The following is a 24801-nucleotide window of genomic DNA, read 5'->3' on the forward strand; positions in this document are numbered from 1 at the left end:
ATTTTACTGAAAAATATTCAAGTTGAAGTGGAACCATACTGTTCAGACCCATATTCAAGGGTCAACTTGTGTGTGTGTGTGTGTGTGTGTGTGTATGTATGTACACACAAAACAATAATAATAATATATATAAATAACATGGGTCCCAGCAATCTTATCCTTAATCATTTCTAATCTGATTTCAGTGAGAGAAAATAGTCTTTTCAGGCCAGGCACGGTGGCTCATGCCTGTAATTCCAGCACTTGGGGAGGCCAAGGCAGGTGGATCACTTGAGGTCACGAGTTCAAGACCAGCCTGGCCAACATGGTGTAAATCTCTACTCTAAATACAAAAATTACCCCGGTGTGGTGGTGCGTGCCTATAGTCCCAGCTACTTGGGAGGCTGAGGCAGGAGAATCCTTGAACCCAGGAGGTGGAGGTTACAGTGAGGTGAGATCACGCTACTACACACCATCCTGGGAGACAGAGCAAGGCTCCGTCTCAAAATAAAAGAAAATGGTCTTTTCTCCTCAATCCATTTTCTTATTTTTCAATGATTTATTATATCTTTAACATGTCTGAAGTTTATTATAGCATATAAAGTAATATTTGTTTCTGTTTTATTCCTTAATACTCAGTTTGCCCAATAATATTGATTTCTTCCCCCAACATATAATATCTGACAAATCAGGTATAAATACATATATCTCTGGATTTCTGTCTATAATTTCATTCTATCAGTCTAGTTTTTCACTCTAATAAGTGCCACACTCTTGATAACGTCTCCTGTTTTCTATTTCAATATTTGTATAGCCAGTTTGCTATTGTTGTTTTTAGTTTAAAAAAAAAAACAACCTTTAGTATTTTGGTCACCTATTTTTTCTGTATGCATCTCGTCATTTTACCAACTTTTTTTTTTTTTTTTTTTTGAGATGGAGTCTTGCTCTGTCACCCGTGCTGGAGTGCGGTGGCACGATCTCAGCTCACTGCAACCTCCACCTCCCAGGTTCAAGCAATTCTCCTGCCTCAGCCTCCCCAATAGCTGGGATTACAGGCACCCGCCACCACACCCAGCTAATTTTTGTATTTTTAATGGAGATGGGGTTTCACCATGTTGGTCAGGCTGGTCTCAAACTCCTGACCTCGTGATCCGCCCACCTTGGCCTCCCAAAGTGCTGGGATTGCAGGCGTGAGCCACCGTGCCTGGCTATTTTACCAACTTTTATAAATTAACTTGGGAGAGAAATGTATGTTTCTTTATATTTAATGCAACTGCACATAAATGTATCATTCTCTTCCTTTGCTCCAAGCATTTTGTAATCCAATTTTTCTACAGATGGAATTTATACTATGTTATTTTAATTCCCACGTGCTTCTATGTTTACCTCTGTTGTAAATGAGATAGATCTTTTATTTCATTTTGTGGATGTTTATTACTGGTACAGGGGAGTTTTTTATTTTCTTGTGTTTACCAAGAAACATAGGGCTTTTCTGAACGCTTGATTGTCCCAGCCCATTTGCTCAAGTGAATCCCTTGGATTTGGGGAGCATGGGACTGCATTATCTACAAGTAGTGAATGTGCACCCTGTGTGACACTCAGCACCTCTGATCCTCTTCTTTCATTCCTGTTTTCAGAAGGAGCATTCTGTTATAGGTCTGGGAAGAATCGTGGAGGCTCTTGGTTTAAGTCTGTGTCCTTCTCCATGTTAACCAAATGCTCCAATGATTTCCCTTCTATAAATTGAACTGTGACCTGGTTTTTAGATTCCATGGGATCAAAGCTCCACAACTGTGTTAGATCCTCCTAGTGGGGTAGTTTTCTATTAGGTCGGTGCAAAAGTAATTGCAGTTTTTGCCATTAAAAGTAATGGCAGGTCAGGCGCGGTAGCTCACACCTGTAATCCCAGCACTTGGGGAGGCTGAGGCAGGCGGATCACCTGAGGTCACGAGTTCAAGACCACCCTGGCCAATACGGCAAACCCTGTCTCTACTAAAAATACAACAATTAGCTGGGCGTGGTGGTGGATGCCTATAATCCCAGCTACTCGGGAGGCTGAGGCACGAGAATTGCTTGAACCCAGGAGGTGGAGGTTACAGTGAGCCGAGATCGCGCCGCTTCACTCCAGCCTGGGTGAGAAGAGCAAATCTCCGTCAAAAAAGAAAAAGGTAACGGCAAAACCGCAGTTACTTTTGCACCGACCTAATAATAGGATTACACTTTTAAATAGTACATTTCATTCCATTTTTATTTTACATATTTTATAGATTTTCTTGCTTATTTAAGACAAGTTGAAGCTTATATTTCTATTTACTGTGCCATTTAGCATTTCTTATTTCTCCCTAACATTATTATGCTACATATAATATTGGTTAGTTTGGCTTCAAACCTTACCTTAATTAGCCTTAAAAAAAAAAAAAAAAAATCTAGTTGGCCAAGTGCACTGACTCACACCTGTAACCTCAACACTTTGGGAGGCCAAGGCAGAAGGATCACTTGAGCCCAGGAATTGGAGACCAGCCTGGGCAACGTAGTGAGATCGTCTCACTAAAAAAATTAAAAATTAACTGGGCATGGTGATACTCACTGTAGTCTTAGCTACTTTGGAGACTGAGGAGGGAGGATTGCTTGAGCCCAGGAGGTCAAGGCTGCAGTGAGCCAAAATCGTGCTACTGCACCCCAGCCTGGGCAACAAAGTGAGATCCTGTCTCCAAAAACAAAAAGTCTAGTTAATCATTGCCTTTTTACTCAAAATGTGTTTCTACCACCCTTTTTGGATTTTTCAAACATATGTATTTTATTTTTATGGGTAAATTTGGCCTAATTACATTTACTGATATAACTCTTAACTTAAATTTCTCTTTATTGTTGAATTGTTGATCCTTTTCTTTTTTCTAATTCACAGTATCTCTGTCCTAGGCTTTCTGATCTATTTAAGGAGGATTGAATGAACAGCCTAATTGACCCTCTGAATGTCCCTTGAGCCTTCTAATCCGCCCTGCCTTGAGCCTCCTCTTGTAACTGAAATTCACTTTCTGATGCAGAACCATTGAGCCCTTCTGAAACCTTTTCAAAACTATACATTTAAATTTTCTTATCAAACTGTACTGTTATTAGATTACATGTCTAGCATAGCAGCAAATTATACTTCATTATATTAACCTTGCCACTTCCCTCTACAATGAGACCCGATCTTTTATAAAATACTCTGGACCTACAAATTCCTGCTGGTGAATTCTTTAAAGTTATATGGATTTTCGACGATTTTCTACTCCCTTTACAAAGCAGCTGCTGTTTGGCAGGATTATCCATTAGTGGTAAGAACCCTTTATTCCCTAGCATATGGTAAATATTTTTTACCAACTTGAGGTATGCCACGTAGATCCCACGGGGTTTACACACATAGACAAAGGCGTTCTTCTCATCACATTGTTTTAAACAATCCAGCTGCCATTTTAACTTTCACTAAACTCAGAAATTTATCAGCTTGGCTGGGCTATAATCTCAGCACTTTGGGAGATCGAGGCAGGTGGATCATTTGAGGTCAGGAGTTTGAGACCAGCCTGGCCAACATGGAGAAACCCCATCTGTACTAAAAATACAAAAATTAGCTGGGTGTGGTAGTGCGCGCCTGTAATTCCAGCTACTTAGGAGGCTGAGACCTGAGAATCGCTTGAATCCAGGAGGCAGAGGTTGCAGTGAGCCGAGATCGTGCCACTGCACTCCATCCTGGGCAACAGAGAGAGACTCCATCTTAAAAAAAAAAAAAAAGGAATGGTATCAACTCAACACCCAGGGGCCTTCTGTAAGTTAAAACCTGGGAAGTGCCCTACCCTGGCATTTGAAAAGTGACTGAATCCAATTTCCTGTCCAGAATTACAATGACATTGTATTGATACATTGATGATCAAAAGCATAGCTAAGCTGTAAGGCTGGTTATTGGATATACATCTTCCTAGTGGAGAGATTATTACCACCTGAAACAGCTTTTGGCTTGTCCAATAAGACTCCTTTCCAGCCAGGCATGGTGGCCCACACCTGTAATCCCAGCACTTTGAGAGGCCAAGCCAGGGGTACTGCCTGAGCACAGAAATTCAAGACAGGCTGGGCAATATAGCAAGAACTCATCTCTACTAAAAGTTAAAACCCCTTTCCAAAATGAATTTTTTTTTTTAAGACAGGATCTTGATCTGTCACCCAGGCTATAGTGCAATGGCACAGTCATAGCTCACTGCAGCCTTGAACTCCTAGGATTGAGCCATCCTCCTGCCTCACCCTCTTAAGTGGCTGGTTCTACAGGGGCACACCAGCACACCCAGCTATTTTTTTTTAATGTATTGTAGAGACGGAGTCTTGTTACGTTGCCCAGGCTGGTCTCGAGCTCTTGGCCTCAAGCGATCCTCCAGCAATCCTCCCACCTGAGCCTCCTGAAGTCCTGGAATTACAGGTCTAAGCCACTCCGCCCAGCCCAAAACAAATCCTATAACCAAACCAGAAAAGTTGGTTTTTGTTTAGCTTTTACCTTAAAACTTTCATTACTCCTACTTCCAACAAAGTATTTGAGGTGGATTTAACACAAGACACAGAATCAATAAAGCTCTTAAGTGAAGTCTGAGATTTAAAGGAGAATAGCTCAGTGGGGAAGATAACTTCTAAGGCTTGGCTTTGAATAAAGCCCAACTCTTCAATAGCCTGGTGTGACTAAGACATGCTCGGCCTATGTGGTTTTTTTTGTTTGTTTGTTTTTTGGTTTTTGGTTTTTTTTTTGGAGATGGAGTCTTGCTCTGTCACCCAGGGTGGAGTGCAATGGCATGATCTCGGCTCACTGCAACCTCTGCCTCCGGGTTCAAGCAATTCTCCTGCCTCAGCCTCCCAAGTAGCTGGAACTACAGGCGCACACTGCCATGCCCAGCTAATTTTTTGTATTTTAGTAGAGACGGGGTTTCACCATGTTGCCCAGGCTATTCTCGAACTCCTGAACTCAGGCAATCCACCCGCCTTAGCCTCCCAAAGTGCTAGGATTACAGGCATGAGCCACTGCACCCAGCCTCTATGTGTTTTTTTTTTTATTGTTAAGAGTTCGAGGCCGGGTGCAGTGGCTCACACCTGTAATCCCAGCACTTTGGGAGGCCGAGGCGGGAGGATCATTTGAGGTCAGGAGTTCGAGACCAGCCTGGCCAACATGGTGAAATCCCGTCTCCACTAAAAATACAAAAAAAAAAAAAATTTAGCTGAGCGTGGTGGTGCATGCCTGTAATCCCAGCTACTGGGGAGGCTGAGGCAGGAGACTTTCTTGAACCCAGGAGGCAGAGGTTACGGTGAGCCAAGATCATGCCACTGCACTCCAGCCTGGGGGATGGAGCGAGACTTCGTCTCAAAAAAACAAACAAACAAAAAAAAACAGTATTACTATGCCACCCTGATACACTGTTTTCTTGGCTAGGAGGGAAAACTTCTTGTTGCAATTAACCTTTCTATTTTTTTCACTCTGTCTAAGTATTGTGAACTTCCTTTGTGGTATTTTAGTGATTAGACAGGATGGAGGGCGTTCTTAAAGATTCATGGCCAAATCCGATGGTGTCAGAGTGAAGGGATCGGACGATCTTCGTGGGGCCAGCAAGTCTGGCCCCATCTGAATTGTTTGTCTAACACTTCACAAGCAGAATAGGAACCGCTGAATTATTCATTTTCAAGTTGCCCTAAAAAAGGTACTTAGCCTGCCGAAAGGCAGACTTTCGGTGCCAGCGAGAGGAAGAGGAAGGATGCTGTCTTTCCTATGAATGTTCTCATGCCTCCACTGCCTGGGTCTTCAGTTTCACTTCCCAGCCCTGCGGGGTGCTGGAAACCACCAGCTAACTTAAGTGCAAGGCAATTAAGCGGGGAGGGAATTGTGGACAAATCTATAGAACTCTGAAGCCACAGGTGAGCCAAGCATTGACTTTACTGGGGAAAGACCAGGTGGAGGAAGGTTGAAGGAGCTTGGGTTGGTCAGAAGGTGCCAGGATTTGGGACCTGAGCCAGGGAGGTGGGCCCAGGAAGTGGGATTGGGCTTGGGGATGGGGAAGGAGAGGAAGCTGAGAGCAATAACTAGTATGCAATCAGAAATTTTTTTTATTCTTAGTTTTAGCTTCTCTGCCACCAAACTTTTTTTTTTTTTGAGACAGGCTCTCACTCTGTTGCCCAGGCTGTAGTGCAGTGGCACAGTCTTGGCTCACTTCAACCTCTGCCTCCCAGGTTCAAGCAATTCTCCCACCTCAGCCTCCCAAGTAGCTGGGATTACAGGTGCACGCCACCACTCCCAGCTAATTTTTTTTTTTTAATTTTTAGTAGAGATGGAGTTTCTCCATGTTGGTCAGGCTGGTCTTGAACTCCTGACCTCAAGTGATCCACCAGGCTCAGCCTCCCAAAGTGCTGAGATTACAGGCGTGAGCCACCAGGCCCGGCCCCAACCTTTCCTTAACACTTCCTACCACGCAGTACTTAGGGGAGAAAGTCATTAGAAACCCTTGCACTTGGGAGTAAAGGCAGGGCTTTTAGTAGAGACAGGTTGCCTACCAAGGCCTTGAGCCCATGCACCACTGCTCTGCCCTATGCCTCAGTTTCCCCACTTATGAAATCCTAGCAGTCTTCCTGTGTAGGTCTGCATTGCTCCTCTGTGGTGTGTCTTTTGTGCAGCGCAGGAGGCGGGTGAGAGAGAGAAGCCCACGTCTTGCCCAAAATGCCATCTGGTGCATTCTTGGGCAGTGTCTGTTGGAGCTACAGGCGGGATGCTCACAGGTGAAGTAAACCAGGAATGGCAAAGAGAACCTGAAAGGTGGTTCTGAAAGAGAGAATGCAGAAATTGGGCAAGCAGTACTCCCACCAGTAGGAAGATTTGCTGGCAAAGTTTCACACTAAAACGTGAAGGAGACTGTTAAAAACAATGGGTATAGATGACAGAACAGCATCAAATCATAAACAAAAAAAAAAGTCTGAAACTAGGGCCACGTGTGGTAGCTTACACTTGTAAGCCCAGCTACTTGGGAGGCTGAGGCAGGAGGATCACTTGAGCCCAGGAATTCGAGGCTGCAGTGAGCCATGATAGTAGCACTGCACTCCAGCCTGGGCAACAGAGCAAGACCCTGTCTCTACAAAAAATAAATTAGCCAGGTGTAATGGTGCACACCTGTAGTCCCGGGTATTCAGGGGATTGACACGGGAGGATCACTTGAAGACAGGATTTCAAGACCAGCCTGGCCAACATAGCAAGACCTCGTTTCTGCAAAAAATTTAAAAATTAGCCGGGAGTGGTGATGCACACTTGTAGTCCCAGCTACTTGGGAGGCCGAGGCAGGAGGATTTCTTGAGCCCATGAGTTCAAGGCTGCAGTGAGCTATGGTCAAACCACTGCACTCCAGCCTGGGCAACAGAGCAAGACCCATCTATTAAAAAAAAAAAGTAATAATAAAAACAAATCTGAAAGTAAAGAAGTAACAACCGGTCCCCATTTCCTGCCAGGTTGCTGCCTACCCGTGATTCCTGGCACAGTTGGGGCAAGTCCCCGGAGTGCAGGAGCCATGTTGCCTGTGTCTTTTTAACTGTCCCATGGCCAGGGGGCTCAACAGATGGCAGGCTGCCGGCCTACGATGTCAACAGCAGGAACTCGTGCCTCAGTTTCCTCCTAAGTGTAGGCCTCTCACCATGACAGTTCCCTTCCTGGGTCAGATGGTACTTGGGGGGTTCCCTTCCAGAATTCATTTTCTTCTCATTCTCTGTTCTTGGCTAACAATCTTTTTCTTTTTTTATGAGACAGAGTCTTGCTCTGTCTCCCAAGCTGGAGCACAGAGGCGCGATCATAGCTCACTGCAGCCTCCAACTCCTGGGCTCAAACCATCCACCCACATCAGTCTCCAAAGTAGCTGGGACCACAAGTGCATACCACCACACCCAGCTAATTTTTGTATTAATGTTTTGTACAGATGGAGCTTCACCATGTTGCCCAGGCTGGTCTCGAATTCCTGGGCTCAAGCGATCCTCCCACCTTGGCCTCCCAAAGTGCTGGCATTACAAGTGTGAGTCCCTGCACCTGGCCCAATCTTTTTCTGTGTCAAAGAAAAACATATATATGGTGTATTATTTTTTAAAGTCACATTCTTCTTATAGAGATGTGCCCTATGTATACATTTTTTTCCCCTTGACAAGTGGGTAAACGAGATTCTGGGAAGGTAACTGTCTTGACTAAAGTTAGCAGAGTCTGGCATCAGGCGGACCGCACAGGATAGCCACTTCTTCTTTTGTTTTTTTGTTTTGTTTTGTTTTGTTTTGTTTTGTTTTGTTTTGTTTGAGACGGAGTCTCAATCTGTCTCACCAAGACTGGAGTGTCGTGGTGCGACCTCAGCTCACTGCAGCCTCCACCTCCTGGGTTCAAGCCATCCTCCTGTCTCAGCCTCCCGAGTAGCTGGAATTACAGGCATGCACCACCACACCCGGCCAATTTTGTATTTTTAGTAGAGATGAGGCTTCACCATGTTGGCTAGGCTGGTCTCGAACTCCTGACCTCAGGTGATCCACCCACCTCAGCCTCCCAAAGTGCTGGGATTACAGGCGTGAGCCACTGTGCCCAGCCAGGACAGCCACTTCTAATCCATATTCTTTTCCACAGCCACAGCCATGCAGCGTCCTTTAGATTCTCCTTCTTGAGTATTTTTATGTCTTGCTTATCACCTTGTTTCATTGCAAATGGAATAGTAGCCGTCAGCATCAGTGTACGCTTTACAATTAATGAGTGATAATGGAGGGATACCTGACTACTGTGATGCTCTTCGCTTTTTTTATTGTCTTATGGGTTTGTTTATGTTTCATATATTAAATTTCCAACCTACGCGTGACCTGGTGGCAGCATCTCCCGTTCATGGCCCATCCCGTCTCACCTGTCCCCACTCCTGTTTTGACTTGAATCTACTCCCAGAATCCTTTCATTCCCTTTCTAAACACTTTAACACACATATCCTCACAATAAGGACTTTCTTTTTTAATATAGCCACAGTGCAATTAGCACATTCAAAAATAATTTTTCACCTGCAGTCCCAGCAACTCAGGAGGCTGAGGTGGGAGGATTGCTTGAGCCCGGGAGGTTGAGGCTGCAGTGAGCTATGATCACACCACTACGCTCCAGCCTGGGTGACAAAGCGAGACCCTGTCTCAAAAAAAAAAAAATAGTAAAAATAATAATCATAATAATTTTTTAATATGATCAGGTAAATCTAGCCAGTTTTGAAATTTCTAGTTGCCCCCAAACTTCATAAATGGTTTTATTTTCTAAAATTATTTTAATTTAGGCCAGGCGCAATGGCTCACGCCTGTAATCCCAGCACTTTGGGGGGCCGAGGTGGGTGGATAACTTGAGGTCAGGAGCTCGAGAACAGCCTGGCTAACATGGCAAAACCTCGTCTCTAGTAAAACACAAATTTAGCTGGGTGTGGTGGCACACACCTGTAGTCCCAGCTACTCAGGAGGCTGAGGCAGTGGAATCTCCTGAATGGAGAGGCGGAGGTTGCAGTGAGCCGAGATCGCACCACTGCACTCCAACCTGGGCAATGGAGCGAGACTCCGTCTTAAAAAAAAAAAAAAAAAGTTGAATCCGGATTCAAGTAAGATCCACACGTTGCAGTTGGCTAGTGTATCTTTAAGTCTTGGTCATTGTATAGATTCCCTCTTCGTCACTTTTTCTTTTCCTTGCAATGTATTTATGCTAGAAATGGGGACATTTGTCTGGAAAAGATTCTCCACCCCACTGCTGAAATTTTACTGATTGCCTCCCCAGAAATAGTTTATCATGCTCCTCTGTCCTCATGCTTTCCTGCAAATTTATGGTTGAATCTAGAGGCTTGATCAGATTCAGGCTAGAAGTTTTTGGCCAAAAGCCACTTCGTGGGTGGTTGTGATGATCTCGTGATGGTCTCAGGTACTGGAAGTGAGCTCTCACCAGAAGAGAAAGGTCCTGACTTTGATACACAATCATAATGAATCCAGGCATGGAGCTTGGTGGTTTACAAAACCTTTTCCTTTCTCTCTGTGTTCTTGTTTTATCCTCATGCCAATTTATTTGAATTTCATGGCTCCTCCTGTATAGGTGACTGTCCAGCTCAGAAGTCTGTCCAAGGTCAAACAATTAAAAGACAATGGAGGGCCGGGCGTGGTGGCTCACACCTGTAATCCCAACACTTTGGGAGGCTGAGGTGGGTGGATCATCTGAGGTCAGGAGTTCAAGATCAGCCTGACCAACATGGTGAAACTCTGCCTCTACTAAAAATACAAAAATTAGCTGGGCATGGTGGCAGGCTCCTGTAATCCCAGCCACTCATGAGACTGAGGGAGGAGAATTGCTCGAACCTGGGAGGCGGAGGTTGCAGTGAGTCGAGATCGTACCATTGCACTCCAGCCTGGGCAGTAGAGCGAGACTCCATCTCAAAAATAAATAAAAAATTTTTACAAAATAAAAATGCAGTGGAGAAGAATTCCAACCCGTTTTCCACCAGCCACACTCTATTCTGTAGACTGCAATTTTCCTAATTTCACTTGATTTTAAAAAACAAAGGAACCTCCACACCCAGCCCGCTCTCCACTTCTTTGGGTAGAGCAGGGCTGTTAGAACTCTAGAGAGGTGCAGGAAGCAGCCGCCGATGAACCCAGATGCTCATCCCTGGAGGCACTGTGCGGTCTCAGGAGCAGAAGCCGAATGAATTGTGCAATATCAGAGCCTCATTCCCTGGGCCACAGCTGTCCCATGTTCCCTGCCTGGAGACAACTGAAGCCCGAGTGACAGTCACAGGCTGTTCCTGATCACGCTGAGGGTCACACGCTCTGGTGAGCACCCAGCCGGCCAGAGCTGTGCTATTGGTTTGGCACAGGTAGAAAGTTGACCCCGCACGTGCCGTAGAAGGTCATTTCATTCAGTTCATCATCTATACTCGGACTGAGCTAAAGGAAGATTTTATTGAAATCGTTTCCCATGAACAAGTCAACTTAATAGTGGGGCAGGAGAGGAAATTTTCTTCCCGTTTGGGATTGAAAAGATGAGGCTTAACCAAACTCGTTTTTATGTTTGTTTTTTTTTTTCTTTCTTTCTTTCTTTCTTTTTTCTTTAAACAGAGTCTCACTCTGTCGCCCAGGCTGGAGTGCCGTGGCGCGATCTCTGCTCACTGCAACTTCCACCTCCCAGGTTCAAGCAATTCTCCCACCTCGGCCTCCTTAGTAGCTGGGATTACAGGCGCACGCCACCACACCTAGCTAATTTTTGTATTTTTAGTAGAGACGGGGTTTCACCATGCTGGCCAGGCTGGTCTCAAACTCCTGAACTCAAGTGATCCACCCGCCTCAGCTTCCCAAAGTGCTTGGGATTACATGCATGAGCCACCACGCCTGGTCTAAACTTGTTTTTAATCGTTATTGTTGTATCATTTAAATTAGTATAATGGTAATCTACAGAGAACAAATTCTGGTTAATTTCTGAGCAGGCAGAGGTGAAATCCTGGCCATTTAACTGTCTCTCAGCACAGTGTTACTTCCAGCAAAAATGAAAACCGCTATTTCCAGAAGGTTATCTGTAGGGATAAAGCTCCACAGACTGGACCGACTGTCTTTCCAGGCCTTTGATTGGGGAGGGGTGGGGCCACCCTGGAGTGTGACACATTTGATCCGGGGCTTGGAAGATGCAAGATGGCTTCGTCCTCCCCTGTACTCCTGCCAAAGCAGAAGTGGTTTAACCTTGGGTGGAAAACGAAAGATAGGGCAAGTCGTACAGATGATGGCTGCCAAGAAAACCTTTCCCCGAAAAACACTCTCTCCTCCCCTCCTCCCATTCCCCATCAGCCTCCGTGTCTTCAGTCCTGACCTGGTTCACAGATCCGTGTTGGGCACGGGGCTGGGTGATGAGTGGTGAGCCGGGCCGCCTGGTTCTGCACTCCAGGACCTCACAGTGCAGTGGACAAAAAGAAGCCTAATTCTTGGTCTTTCTATACTTCTCCCCCAAGACTATTATTGCCTTGTTTTTCGAAGGCACTGAAAAGCGAATCATTTTCCTTCTGCAATAACATCTTGTAGGCTCTTTCCTTAAAAGTCGTATTTACAATTTGGCAAAAGAATTCTACCCTTTCTGCCCTTTAGAATACCAGCCAGTGAATGGCTGTCAAGAAGAGAGGGGACCTCAGGTATCACAGGTGTCATTAATTTGCATATTTGGGCCAGTGCAGTGGCTCACGTCTGTCATCCCAGCACTTTGGGAGGCCGAGGCAGGTGGATCACTGGAGATCAGGAGTTCGAGACCAGCCTGACCAACATGATGAAACCTGGTCTCTACTAAAAAAATAGAAAAATTAGCCGGGCATGGTGGCACATGCCTATACTCCCAGCTACTCGGGAGGCTGAGGAGGTGGAGGTTACAGTGAACCGAGATTGCCCCACTGCACTCCAGCCTGGGCGACAGAGCAAGACTACGTCTCAAAAATAAATAAGTAAATAAATTTGCATATTTGGTCAACCACTATTTTGTGAGTACCTGCTGTGTTCTCTGGAACTATGGCAGTGGATAAGCAAGTAATCAATATATGAACAAGAGACTTTGAGACGGGAATAAATGCAACAGAAACAAAATGAATGGACAATGGAGAGTGTGGCTGTGGAGAGGCCTCTCAGAGGAGGACCGGGAGGGCTGAGACCTAGAATGTCTTCCTAGGCCTGAAGGTGGGACAAGCATGGTGCTTCCAAGGAACAGAACAGGACTAAAGAGGCTGGGCACGGTGGCTCACACCTGTGATCCTTACACCTTGGGAGGCTGAGGCAGGCAGATCACCTGAGGTCAAGAGTTTGAGATCAGCCTGACCAACATGGTGAAACCCCGTCTCTACTAAAAATACAAAAATTAGCCAGGCGTGGTGGTGCACACCTCTAATTCCAGCTACTAGGGAGGCTGGGGCATTCTTAAGAATCACTTGAACCCCGAAGGCAGAGGTTGCAGTGAGCTGAGATTGCACCAGTGCACTCCAGCTTGGGCAACAGACCGAGACTCCGTATCAAAAAAAAGAAAAAAAAAAAAAAAAAAGAAATGCCCATCTTTTATTTTAAAAATCTTAGTAAAACAGGAATAAGGTTGGATATTTCATTAATAAATGTATATATATATAATTATGTATTTCACATATAACTACACATTAATGTATGTGTTATATATATAATATATGTATATATAAAGCCAAAATTCAGCAATATGGCTTCATGGTGAGCCATTAGATCTGGTACCCACATATCAGTCAGGCCCCAAACCAGGATTCTCTTGTATTTCAGATAGTTCATGGAAGCACTGGTCAGTTCAGTTGTCCAAGAGAAAGAAAGACGAAGATTTTGGATTTTAGGGGAACAGGTGGTATGTGGTTACATGAGTAAGTTCTTGAGTGGTGATTTGTGAGATTTAGGTGCACCCATCACCTGAGCAGTATACACTGCACCCAATATATAGTCTTTTTTTCCCTCACCCCCCTCACTTCCTTTCCCCCCGAGTCCCCAAAGTCCTTTGCATCCTCATAGCTTAGCTCCCGCTTAGGAGTGAGAACATACAATGTTTGATTTTCCATTCCTGAGTTACTTCACTTAGAATAATAGTCTTCAGTCCCACACAGGTTGCTCTGAATGTCATTAACTCATTCCTTTTTAGGGCTGAGTAGTATTCTGTCGTGAGGTAAGAAGTATTCAAAGGGAGTGGGAAGAGACTCTGCCATCTTTATTTGCAGATGGGGTCACAGGATGCCTCGCAACCCCGAGAGAGCCACTGAAAAGTTGTTACAAAATTGAACAGGCTTCCGTTTCCCTGTGGCCTCTCTCTCTAGACAGCCTTACCCTCTCTGCCCCAGAGTCCCCTGCTCAGTAAATCTGTCCTCATCCTCCAGGGTACAGACTGGATGTCCCCTACTCCGGGATACTGTTTCTCCTGGTGTCTGCAGAGGCCCTTGTACCACTTTCTGGGATGTCACTGTGCTGAATCGCTGGTGGCTGCCATTTCCTTCCACCTCCCACTGGGTAGACAGGAAGGGGGTCCCTGCCCACCTACCCACCCATGCCCGGTATATCCCTGCTGAGCTCCTAGGAAGTGCAGGGTGTACTCCTGTGTGCTAGCGAGAAGGGAGTCCCAGCGCCACTATGCCATTTCCCACTCCTCCCCTGGAACGTTTGTTTTCCTTAGGTGTGGTTCATGGTAGGTGCCCCGTGGGCGTTATTGGCGGGAGACCACCCTCTCTCAGTCTGAGCTGGGCCCATCGCCATCAGGGCGCGACAGCCACAGCAGGTGCCTTTGCTGGGAGTAATCTTGCCCTGGCTCGCATGAGACTGCAGACCAGCCCTTCCTCTCCGTAAGATCAGGCGTTTGTGCTCCAATCAGCTTTTCCTATAGGTTTGTCCCCCACCCCTTGCCCAATTCTTTGACCCCCCAAGTTAAGGGGATTCCAGACCCAGAGCCAAGTGACCTTTCTCAGAGCCTGGCCCTGTCTCCACTGCTTCAGCAACCTGCTCTTTCTAGACGAGGTCCAGTGAGCCCCACCTCTGTCCGTTTACCCTCTGTGCTAAGGAAGCCTCACCTGCAGCGTACGTTGTGAAAAATGACCCCCCTTAAGGACAGAGCAGGTCATCACGTGCAGCCCTGGGGTGGAAGGGGAGAGTTTGCTTGATCAAACCTAACTGGACCTTTTCTATTAAAGCAGGAAGAATTAATCTATAGATATTTCTCCTTTCAATGCCAAAGAACTTTATGATATGGTATTGAGACTATTGGTGGGTTTTTTTTGTTTGTTGTTGTTTTTGAGACAGGGTCTCGCTCTGGTACCCAGGCTGGAGTGCAGTGGCACGATCTCAGCTCACTTCAACCTCCGCGACTGGGGTTCAAGCGATTCTTCCGCCTCAGCCTCCCGAGTAGCTGGGATTACAGGCGCTCGCCATCATGCCCGGCTAATACTTGTATTTTTAGTAGAGGCAGGGTTTCATCATGTTAGCCAGGCTGGTTTCAAACTCCTGGTCTCAAGTGATCCACATACCTCCGCCTCCCAAAGTGCTAGGATTACAGGAGTGAGCCACTGGGCCCGGCCAAGGCTATTGGCTTACGAATCAAGTCTAAGAAGATACACTAGTCTTTGAAGGCCGCTCTGTATGTTTTTCCAACTGCCTTGTAGATATACTTTAACAGCTCCTGATGCCAGCGTGCTTATTTGGGTATTGAAATATGCGCCAACACCGTGCCCCGATGCCACGCGTTAGCCCCCAGGAGGCTCGCATGAAAGTAAATACTAGAATTTCTAGCGTGGATATAATTTCCCTTCCATCGACCTTGACCATGTCCTTTTCAGTTCCTCATAAAAACTGTGTGTTAGCCCAGAGAATACCCTGAAATGATCTGTAGTGAACTGATTGAACAAACTACATATTCCAGGCCAAACTGAAATTATTCGCTATTTGAAGTCAGAGCCGAGCATAATACCAGGCAGGTTAATAGATCAGTGGAAGCTGTTTTGTCCGCTCATAAAAAGGTGAGAGATCTAAATTTTTATAATAAATCATTTTGCTGAGCAAACAATATGTGCGGTTATTACGGACTTTGGAAAATAAATGATTTTAGACCAATGTCAGGCTGCAGATACTGATGTGGTTAGCTGAGCCTTCAGCATGAAGAGAATGAAAAATCTTTGGAATACTGTTGGCACTCACACCATGAAACCACATGCCATTTAATTCATTACTTTGCTTCCAAGATTACATTTACAGTTGTGGTATTAACCCCTGGGCATTTTTGTATTACTTATTGCAGACAGTTTGTCAGGCAGGATTAATTCAGTGGGGGGAGGAGGCAGCAGTTTGGAGAGAAAGTGGATGATTAAGACTTGGGTGGGGCTGGGCGCATTGGTTCACGCCTGTCATCCCAGCACTTTGGGAGGCCGAGGCAGGTGGATCACCTGAGGTCAGGAGTTCAAGACCAGCCTGGCCAACACGGTAAAACCCCATCTTTACTAAAAATACAAAAATTAGCCGGGTGTGGTGGCGCATGCCTGTAATCCCAGCTACTCGGGAGGCTGAGGCAGGGAGAATCGCTTGAACCCAGGAGATGGAGGTTACAGTGAGCTGAGATCACTCCATTACACTCCAGCCTGGGCAACAACAGCGAGACACCATCTCAAAAAATAAAAATACAAAAATTAGCTGTGATTGGGTGTGCCTGTAATTCCAGCTACTTGGGAGGCTAAGGCAGGAGAGTAACTTTTTTTTTTTTTTTTTTTTTTTTGAGACGGAGTCTTGCTCTGTCCCCCAGGCTGGAGTGCAGTGGCGCAATCTCGGCTCACTGCAAGCTCTGCCTCCCGGGTTCACGCCATTCTCCTGCCTCAGCCTCCTGAGTAGCTGGGACTACAGGCGCCCGCCAACACGCCCGGCTAATTTTTTGTATTTTTAGTAGAGACGGGGTTTCACCGTGTTAGCCAGGATGGTCTCGATCTCCTGACCTCGTGATCCGCCCGCCTCGGCCTCCCAAAGTGCTGGGATTACAGGCTTGAGCCACCGCGCCCGGCCAGGCAGGAGAGTAACTTGAACCGGGAAGGTGGAGGCTACAGTGAGTTGATATTGTGCTACTGCGCTCCAGCCTGGGCGACAGAGCGAGACTCTGTCTCAAAAAAAAAAAAAAAAACAAAGCAAAACAGAAAAAAACTGGTTGGGAGGTGCCCCAAAGCAAGACCCGCCTCCTTGGTCCTGGTCTGCAAACACTGATGGCCACACTTCACATCTCTCAAAGCCCCAATCGCACTTACTCAGCTAGTTGTATTTTTCTTTCGGCTTTTAAAAAAGAATACCTCCTTAGAAAAATTAATAACGGGCCAGGCACAGTGGCTTAGGCCTGTAATCTCAGCATTCTGGGAAACTAAGGCAGGAGGATCTCTTCAGGCCATGAGTTCAAGACCAGCCTCGGCAACATAACAAGATCAACCTTGTCTCTACAAAAAAGAAAAAACTAGCTAGGTGTGGCAGTGCATACCTGTAGTCCCAGCTACCCGGGAGGCCAAGGCAGGAGGATTGTTTGAGTTCAGGAGTTTAAGACCAGCTTGGGCAACATTGTAAGACCCCTGTCTCTAAAAAACAAATTTTTCTTTTAAATTAGCTGGGCTTGATGGTGCACACCTGTAAGTTCCAGCTACTCAAGAGACTGGGGCAGGAGGATCACTTGAGCTCAGGACAAGAGTTGGAGGCTACAATGAGCTATGATCGCACCACTGTACTCCTGCCTGGGCAACAGAACCAGACCCTGTATCAAAAATAAAAAAGAATTCTCAGAAAAATGAATAACAAACATACAGACTTTTTTTTTTTTTTGAGACAGGGTCTCACTTTGTCACCTAGGCTGAAGTGTAGTAGCACCATCTTGGCTCACGATCCTCCTGCCTCAGCCCCTCAAGTAACTGGGACTACAGACATGCACCACCACACCCGGCTAATTTTTGTACTTTTAGTAGAAACGGGGTTTCACCATGTTGGCCAAGCTAGTCTCGAACTCCCGACCTCAGGTGATCCACCTGCCTTGGCCTCCCAAAGTGCTGGGATTACAGGCGTGAGCCACTGTGCCCAACCGACTTTTAAAATAATAATCAGAACGTTTCCTCGCCAGCTGCATCCCTGGTTCCTCCCATTGTCTCCTCCTGTGGTTTCTGGTCCTTTCTGTGAATGGAGACAGCAGCCCCTCCGGGCCCAGCTGTCACCACAATCCCTGGTATGGAATAGGCCTGCCCTGCAACTGCAGAGTGTGGTGTCGTCATTGTCATTTGAAAGCTTGGGGAAAAGAGAGTTGCTTTCATCATGAAAGGTAAGTGCAGTCCTTGTTATCACATTCAATATTTTGGTCCGTTTAGCAGTTGCTTAGTAACCAAAGCGCAACTGACCAGGAGATGGAAAACTTGAAATTCACTTCCAGGGATTGCCTCACACTGCCAAGTCTACACCTTCCCGCGTCAGTGGGACTGATTTTTTTTATAAGTGACGTGAAATCTTCTGGAGATGAGGCGTGGTTTTCCAGATATTAGGTGTCTTGATGAAAATCCAAAGCCATGTGCTATCTGAGAAGAACTCCAGAGAGTGTGCACTTTCCAGGAGGTGCCCAAGCCCCACCCAGGCCCCATAAACCTGGCAGGAACTGGACTCGACCCGCATGGACCCCAGCCCTGCCAAGCCGGCCTCTGTGTAAAGCTGGGCCCCTGGAACCTTGCTCTTTATGCCTGGGCCTTTGGCTACTGGCAACACCAGGCCCCAAGTGAGGAGTGGATGAAAGCAGCCAGGGGCGGGCTGGCACCCCCAGGCAGCCACGCCTCCAGCTTTTCAGCTCCACACTCCCAAGATCAGGGAGCTGCACCCAGGGAGACGGCATCCTCCTGTTGCTGCTGCTCCCGGAAGAGTCAAGACTAAGTAAGCTCCCTGGCCAGAGGGTTTTCCTGGTTGACAAGCAGCAGGGAGGAGGCATCGGCGAGGCATCTTGGAGACTGGGGCCATACCCTTCTCTTCCTTCCTATCTTCAGCAGAAAAGCATTGAATGCCTACCATGTGTTTCTCTCCAATTCACTTGAGAGACATACAGCAGGGCTGGCTTCTCTGTCCTCCCACCATGTACATTGCCAGAAAGAGCGGCTGGTATCCCTGGAGGACCCAAACACGCAGGCAAAAACAGCTGGGCCCCAGAGGAGCCCAGTGCTTCTGAAAGACACACCCAGACCCCAACAGTGGGTGTGATATGAGGCAGGACAGCTGGGCCACAAAGACAAAGTCAGCACCACAAAGGCACTCAGGGAAACAGAGAAAGATACTGGCAGTGTGAAGCAAAACCAACAGGTAATTTTCAAATGGACCAAGTGGAAGTAACAGTGTAAAAAAATTGAATAACTTACGAGCAAAGAAGAAAGGATACATTGCCAGCTGGGTCTGGTGGCTCATGCCTGGAATCTCAGCACTTTGGGAGGCCAAGGCCGGAGGGTTGCTTGAGCTCAGGAGTTCGAGACCAGCCTGGCAACATAGCAAGACCCCGTCTCTATAAAAAAAATTTTTTTAAGTAAATAAATAAAAGAATCAACACAAGCCTGGAAAATGAAGATGAAGATATTTCCCAGAAAGTAACTAAAAAGATGTAGATGTTAGAAAGAAAAGAAAATTAGAGCTCAATTCTGGACCTCCAACATCCACCTAATAGGAATTCCAGAAAGAGGAAGTAGAAAATAGGCCAGGTGCAGTGGTTCACACCTATAATCCCAGCACTTTGGGAGGCTGAGGTGGGGGGATCACTTGAGCCCAGGAGTTCAAGACCAGCCCGGACAACATGGCAAACCCCCATCTGTACCAAAAAAAAAAAAAAAAGTAGAAAAATTAGCTAGGCATGGTGACATGCACCTGTAGTCCTAGCTATTAGGGAGGCTAAAGTGGGAGGATCACTTGAGCCCAGGAGATTGAGGCTGCCTTGAGTCGTGATCACACCACTGTACTCCAGCTTGTCAATAAATAAATAAATAAATAAATTGCTAAAGGCCAGTTAGATCAAGTTAACCTTGATCCAGAAGGCAGCAAGAAAAGGATAAAGAAATAGCAAAATATAAAAGAAAAGTTGAATGACATGGAGGACAGAAGTAGCTATGCCAACAATATCCAAATAACAGCAGTCTCAAACAGAATAGAAGTATTCAAATGAAAATAGCCAGAATTAAAGAAAGAGAGGGCTTATATAGGGCCACACTGGAGCCATTAGGAAAAGTCCTCACCTAGACCCACATTCAGTGTCTCTTCACTCACCAGCCCGACCAGTTCCCATCCACCTCCCAAGTTCTGCAGCCAGCTCTGCTGATGCATTCAAAGGAGGATTTAGGCAATTGTCAACCTCTGCACATCTTGTGGGTACGCAGCAGCTATGTATTTTCGTTGTCATCTTTTAAATCTACGACATTGGTGAGATACGCAGGACCCAAGCCTGCATCTCTGTGTGCCCATTCCAGCACCAGGAAACTTTTAGGGGTCTGAAACGCTAGTGGAGCAAGTGAATGAATGAATGACGGTAGCCAGGGCAGTTTTAACCTGTGTATGTGGACATTGGAAATACACGATAGGTAACTAACTGAAGTACAAAACTGTGTTTAAAACTTGTGATTTGGGACAGGCTCAGTGGCTCACACCTATAGTTGCAGCACTTTGGGAGGCCGAAGCGGGTGGATGGCTTGATCCCAGGAGTTTAAGACCAACCTAGGCAACATGGTGAAACCCTGTCTCTACAAAAAAAAAAAAAAAAAAAAAAAAAAATTAGCTAGGTATGCTGGCATATGCTACTAGTCCCAGCTACTCTGGAGGCCAAAGCGGGAGGACTGCTTGAGCCCAGGAGGCAGAGGTTGCAGTAAGCCAAGATCACGCCACTGCACTCTAGCCTGGATGACAAAGTGAGACCCTGTCTCAAAAAGAAAAAAAAAAAAAAAATCCTTGCAATTTGCCTTAAGAAAAGTTTGCAAGCTTTTATTTTGTGTCTGAAGGAGTTGCACTCTGAATTCTTCATCAACAGGGCATCAAGGTCACAGCTTTCTGCATTGACTGGTGATTATCCTTTTCTGATATGTTTTAAGACCCTTAACACTTTTAATTTTTTTAATTACCATTTGTAGTATGAGACTATCTTTGCACAGCAATTTTTCTGTCAGATCTTGGAGGTTTCACTTTGAGATGATACAGTAGGATGTTTCATCATTTAAGCAGCCCCGTCCCTTCCCCACTCCCTGCACCCAGCACTGTATTGCAGAGGCCCAGTTTGGGTATTTATCTTACAGAGACACTGCCTTCTTCATGAAATCATCCTAAAAATAGCTTCATTTAACTAGGCCATTTGACAGGCTTTTTCAGACTTTTTCTCAGACCAGTCTGAAAGCCGGATATTATTTCAAACAGATACAGTGAACATTGAACCCGATCACAAGGCATCTGTTACCCTATTCAGGCTGCTGGGAGTTGATAAGACTACCTCAAATCACTGTGTGCAGTTAAAGGCTGCAAAAGCCTCAGGCCACAAAAATTCCCCAGCCCAGGGGCCGGGAGACAGTTTTTCCAACTCTCAGCGTCAAGGGTGTACCTTAGCCCGTTTTCTGTTGCTGCAACAGAACACCTGAGGCCAGGGTGATTTATAAAGAAAATAGGTTTATTTGGCTCACGGATCTGCAGGCTGGGAAGTTCAAGGACATGGCCCCGGCTCCTGGCGAGGGCTTCCGTGCTGCGTCGTAACATGCCGGATAGGGTCAAAGGGGAGGTGGGTGCGTGCCAAGAGGGACAACCCAGGGAGGTTCCTGGTGTTATGATAACCCACTCTCAAGGGAACTCATCCAATCCCTAAAGTCTGGCCAGAGCAAGAACTCATTCACTGCCAGGAGAATGGCACTAAGCCATTCATGAGGGGATCCGCCCCCATGACCCAAACACCTCCCTTGAGACCCCACCTCCCAATGCCCCCACACTGGGGATCAAATTTCAGTAGCAGTTTTGGTGGAGACAAACCATAGCAGGGTGGGTGGGTACTCTCACTTGGACCTGCCTCCTTGGGACCATGGAGCAGGTTTCAGAAGGACAGAGCTCTCATTGCCAGGCCTGTCCGGCACCCTGGGCTGTCCCCAGGAGTAGACTTGCCCATCGCTGACAGGATGGACCACATCTAGGACTCTGGCATCCACATCTGCAGCCCTGTGAATACAGGACAAATTCTAGGGATATAGGGCAAAAGGGACCTATGGCCCAGCATTCAGAGAGAGCTCACAGTGTGGGCACCCAATGAAAACTCAAACCTGGAAGCTAGGACTAGGGACAGTGCCACTTCCTGAGACAGAGCTGCTGAGAGGGTCTGGGAAGGGCAGAGGGGGTGGAAGTAGGAGATGAGGTTCCCTGGGACGAGAAGGCATTCAGGCAGGCAGCGCAGGTGGAGGCCTAGTGCCGAGGAAGGCCTGGCTTTTCGGGGTCCCGCACGAGATGGGAGTTGTTAGAGTACAGGGTCCTGAGAATGAGTGGCAGGTAAGGCCAAGAGGAGAAAGGAGCCTTGGTGTAGAAGGGCCGTGCGTGTGGCTGAAGGAGGGATTGCATCCTGAAGGCAGCAGAGTGCAGGTGCGTGTGGACTCAGAGCCACAGCATGAGAGCCCTCAACCCCAACCAGGTCCCTGGGGCCATTACATTGGCTCCACGGCCCTTGGGCATGCTAAAAAACCTTCCTTGGGTCACAGACAGTTCCAGCCTGTGGCCTCCTAACAGAGACCATCCTCAGGCCCTGCTTGCAGACGTTGGGGTGGTGGTCTGCCCGGGTGTCCTGCTCTAACCTCCCATAGGCTTTTGGAGTTGACCGTGCCCTTCTCAAAAGGACTCTCCAGGCTGGGCGTGGTGGTTTATGCCTGTAATCCCAGCACTTTGGGAGGCTGAGGCAGGTGGATCACCTGAGGTCAGGAGTTCAAGACCAGCCTGGCCAACATGGCAAAACCTTGTCTGTACTAAAAATACAAAAATTAGCCGGGCATGGTGGTGTACGCCTGTAGTCTCAGCTACTCGGGAGGCTGAGGCAGGAGAATTGCTTGAACCCAGGAGGCAGAGGTTGCAGTGAGCCGAGATCGCGTCATTGCACTCCAGCCTGGGCGACAGAGCTGTGTCTCAAAACAAACAAACATACAAACATAAAAGCACTCTCCGCATTCCTCTCTCATGATGCTCTGTGTTGGATTCACGTATTTGCCTTCAGATTACTCAAGGAAGTACTTTCAAAACAGAAAAAGGGAAAGACAGAACCTGGACAATTGCTTTTACGAGCAGGCTGGGCCATAGCAATGAACCCAGGCTGTCTGCACTGCAGCCTGTACAGTCCCCCAACCTGTGTCACCATCCTCACCTGCCCTCCTCACCTCCAGTTGGCCACCTTCTCCTGGTTTCCTCATTCCTGGTGAGGCTTTCACTGCCAAGTGCCTTTTCCTAAAGTAGCTTTTCCCCAGCTCCTCCTCTCACCCCCAGCCTGGCAAACTTCTACTCATCCTTCAAAACCCCACTTACCTGTCACCTCCTCTGCAGCCTTCCTTGATTCCCTCCCACAAAGAGAATTTATCTCTCCCTCTGTTTTTTTTCAGAGCACTCTGCTCAGAGCTCTTTTTGAACCCTTGGCAGGACATGTTGTATTTTATATTTTTATGGTTATGCCTCCCCAATGAGATTGGGACCCCATCAAAGGCAGGCACCCCATGCGCACCAGACACGTGATTATCAAAAGAGCGCATGGCGTCAGCAAGCACATCTCTTCCCCCAGTGTGAGCCCACCTCCTCCTGCTGGCTCACGGGTCTGCACAGCCCTTCCCGAGCCCTGAGCTAGGAAGCTGACCCATCAGTCACCCCCTGAGCTGGTCTCCTTGTGACTAACCTGCTGTCTCCCTCTCACCCTCCTAGGGCCGACGAGATTGAAATGATCATGACGGACCTTGAAAGGGCAAACCAGGTAGGACCCTGGACGCTTTTAGTCCTAAAACCCACAATAGCGGGCCCGTTTCTGGCATCTCGGAAGATGCGTCACCCGAAGTTAGAAGGCCGGTTGTCCTTCCGTTTTTTACTGACCGCTTTCAACGTTGATGCTTCTTCTGATGTTGTGAGAAGTAGGAAAAGACATAAAAAATCCCAGGAACCATTTCCTTGGCAAAGTCTTTGATGTGGTTCCAACATCTCAGACATCCCATGGTGAACATCCCCTCCAAAATGGTGACTGTCTCCTTTTCCTTACTCCGTCTCTAAACACCCATCTGTGTAGCTGTGGCATCCGTGACAGTGTGGACATCCCACCATGGAATTATCCTAGGAGAGTTCCTTACCGCCACGTTCTCATGGGTCACAGCCACTTGCTCCAAAGAGGGCTCTCAGCTGACGGCTCCCTTTTGGCTGACACTTGGTTCTCAGAGAGGCCTTATGGCAAGTACCCAGCACAGTGTCCGGCACAGATCAGGCACATGGTGTTGGGTGATTCTAAACACTCTGCTTCCTGGAAAATTCAGCCATCCCCAAAACCCCTTCCTCCCCACAGGAGCCCACAGAACAGGAAAACATTTTGCTTTAGCCAGTGCTGCTGTTGCTCTGAAAAGAAAGTGGTCCCCCAGCCGGGCGTGGTGGCTCACGCCTGTAATCCCAGCAGTTTGGGGGGCCAAGGTGGGTGGATCACTTGAGGTCAGGAGTTTGAGACCAGCCTGGCCATCATGGTGAAACCCCATCTCTACTAAAAATACAAAAATTAGCAAGGCGTGGTGGCAGGCACCTGTAATCTCAGCTACTCAGGAGGCTGAGGCAGAAGAATCACTTGAACCCTGGAGGCAGCGGTTGCAGTGAGCCAAGATCTAAGCCTGGGCAACAGAGCAGAAACTCCATCTCAAAAAAATACAAAATAAAATTTAGGCCAGGCGCGGTGGCTCACGCTTGTAATCCCAGCACTTTGGGAGGCCGAGGCGGGCGGCTCACAAGGTCAGGAGATCGACACCACGGTGAAACCCCGTCTCTACTAAAAATACAAAAAATTAGCCGGGCATGGTGGCGGGCGCCTGTAGTCCCAGCTACTCGGAGAGGCTGAGGCAGGAGAATGGCGTGAACCCGGGAGGCGGAGCTTGCAGTGAGCTGAGATTGCGCCACTGCACTCCAGCCTGGGTGACAGAGCGAGACTCTGTCTCAAAAAATAAATGAATAAAAATAAAATTTAAAAATAAAAGAGCTTTGGGCCGGGTGTAGTGGCTCATGCCTGTAATCCCAGCACTTGGGGAGGCCGAG

At 47.1% G+C, this 24801-nt stretch overlaps 1 protein-coding gene across 6 annotated transcripts in view; it reads left to right on the plus strand.

Moving 5' to 3' along the window:
- The window catches only part of CUX1 (cut like homeobox 1), a 472474-nt gene that overhangs the window by 323390 nt on the left and 124283 nt on the right, over positions 1-24801 (plus strand). For all 6 annotated transcript variants that reach the window (XM_032756129.2, XM_032756134.2, XM_032756132.2 and 3 more), the window contains exon 9: positions 23446-23494. In XM_032756129.2, coding sequence (XP_032612020.1) covers positions 23446-23494 — 49 coding nt within the window. The remainder of the gene's footprint in view (positions 1-23445; positions 23495-24801) is intronic.

This window comes from Hylobates moloch, unplaced genomic scaffold (assembly GCF_009828535.3).
Source record: "Hylobates moloch isolate HMO894 unplaced genomic scaffold, HMol_V3 SCAFFOLD_1, whole genome shotgun sequence".
Classification (NCBI taxonomy): domain Eukaryota; kingdom Metazoa; phylum Chordata; class Mammalia; order Primates; family Hylobatidae; genus Hylobates; species Hylobates moloch.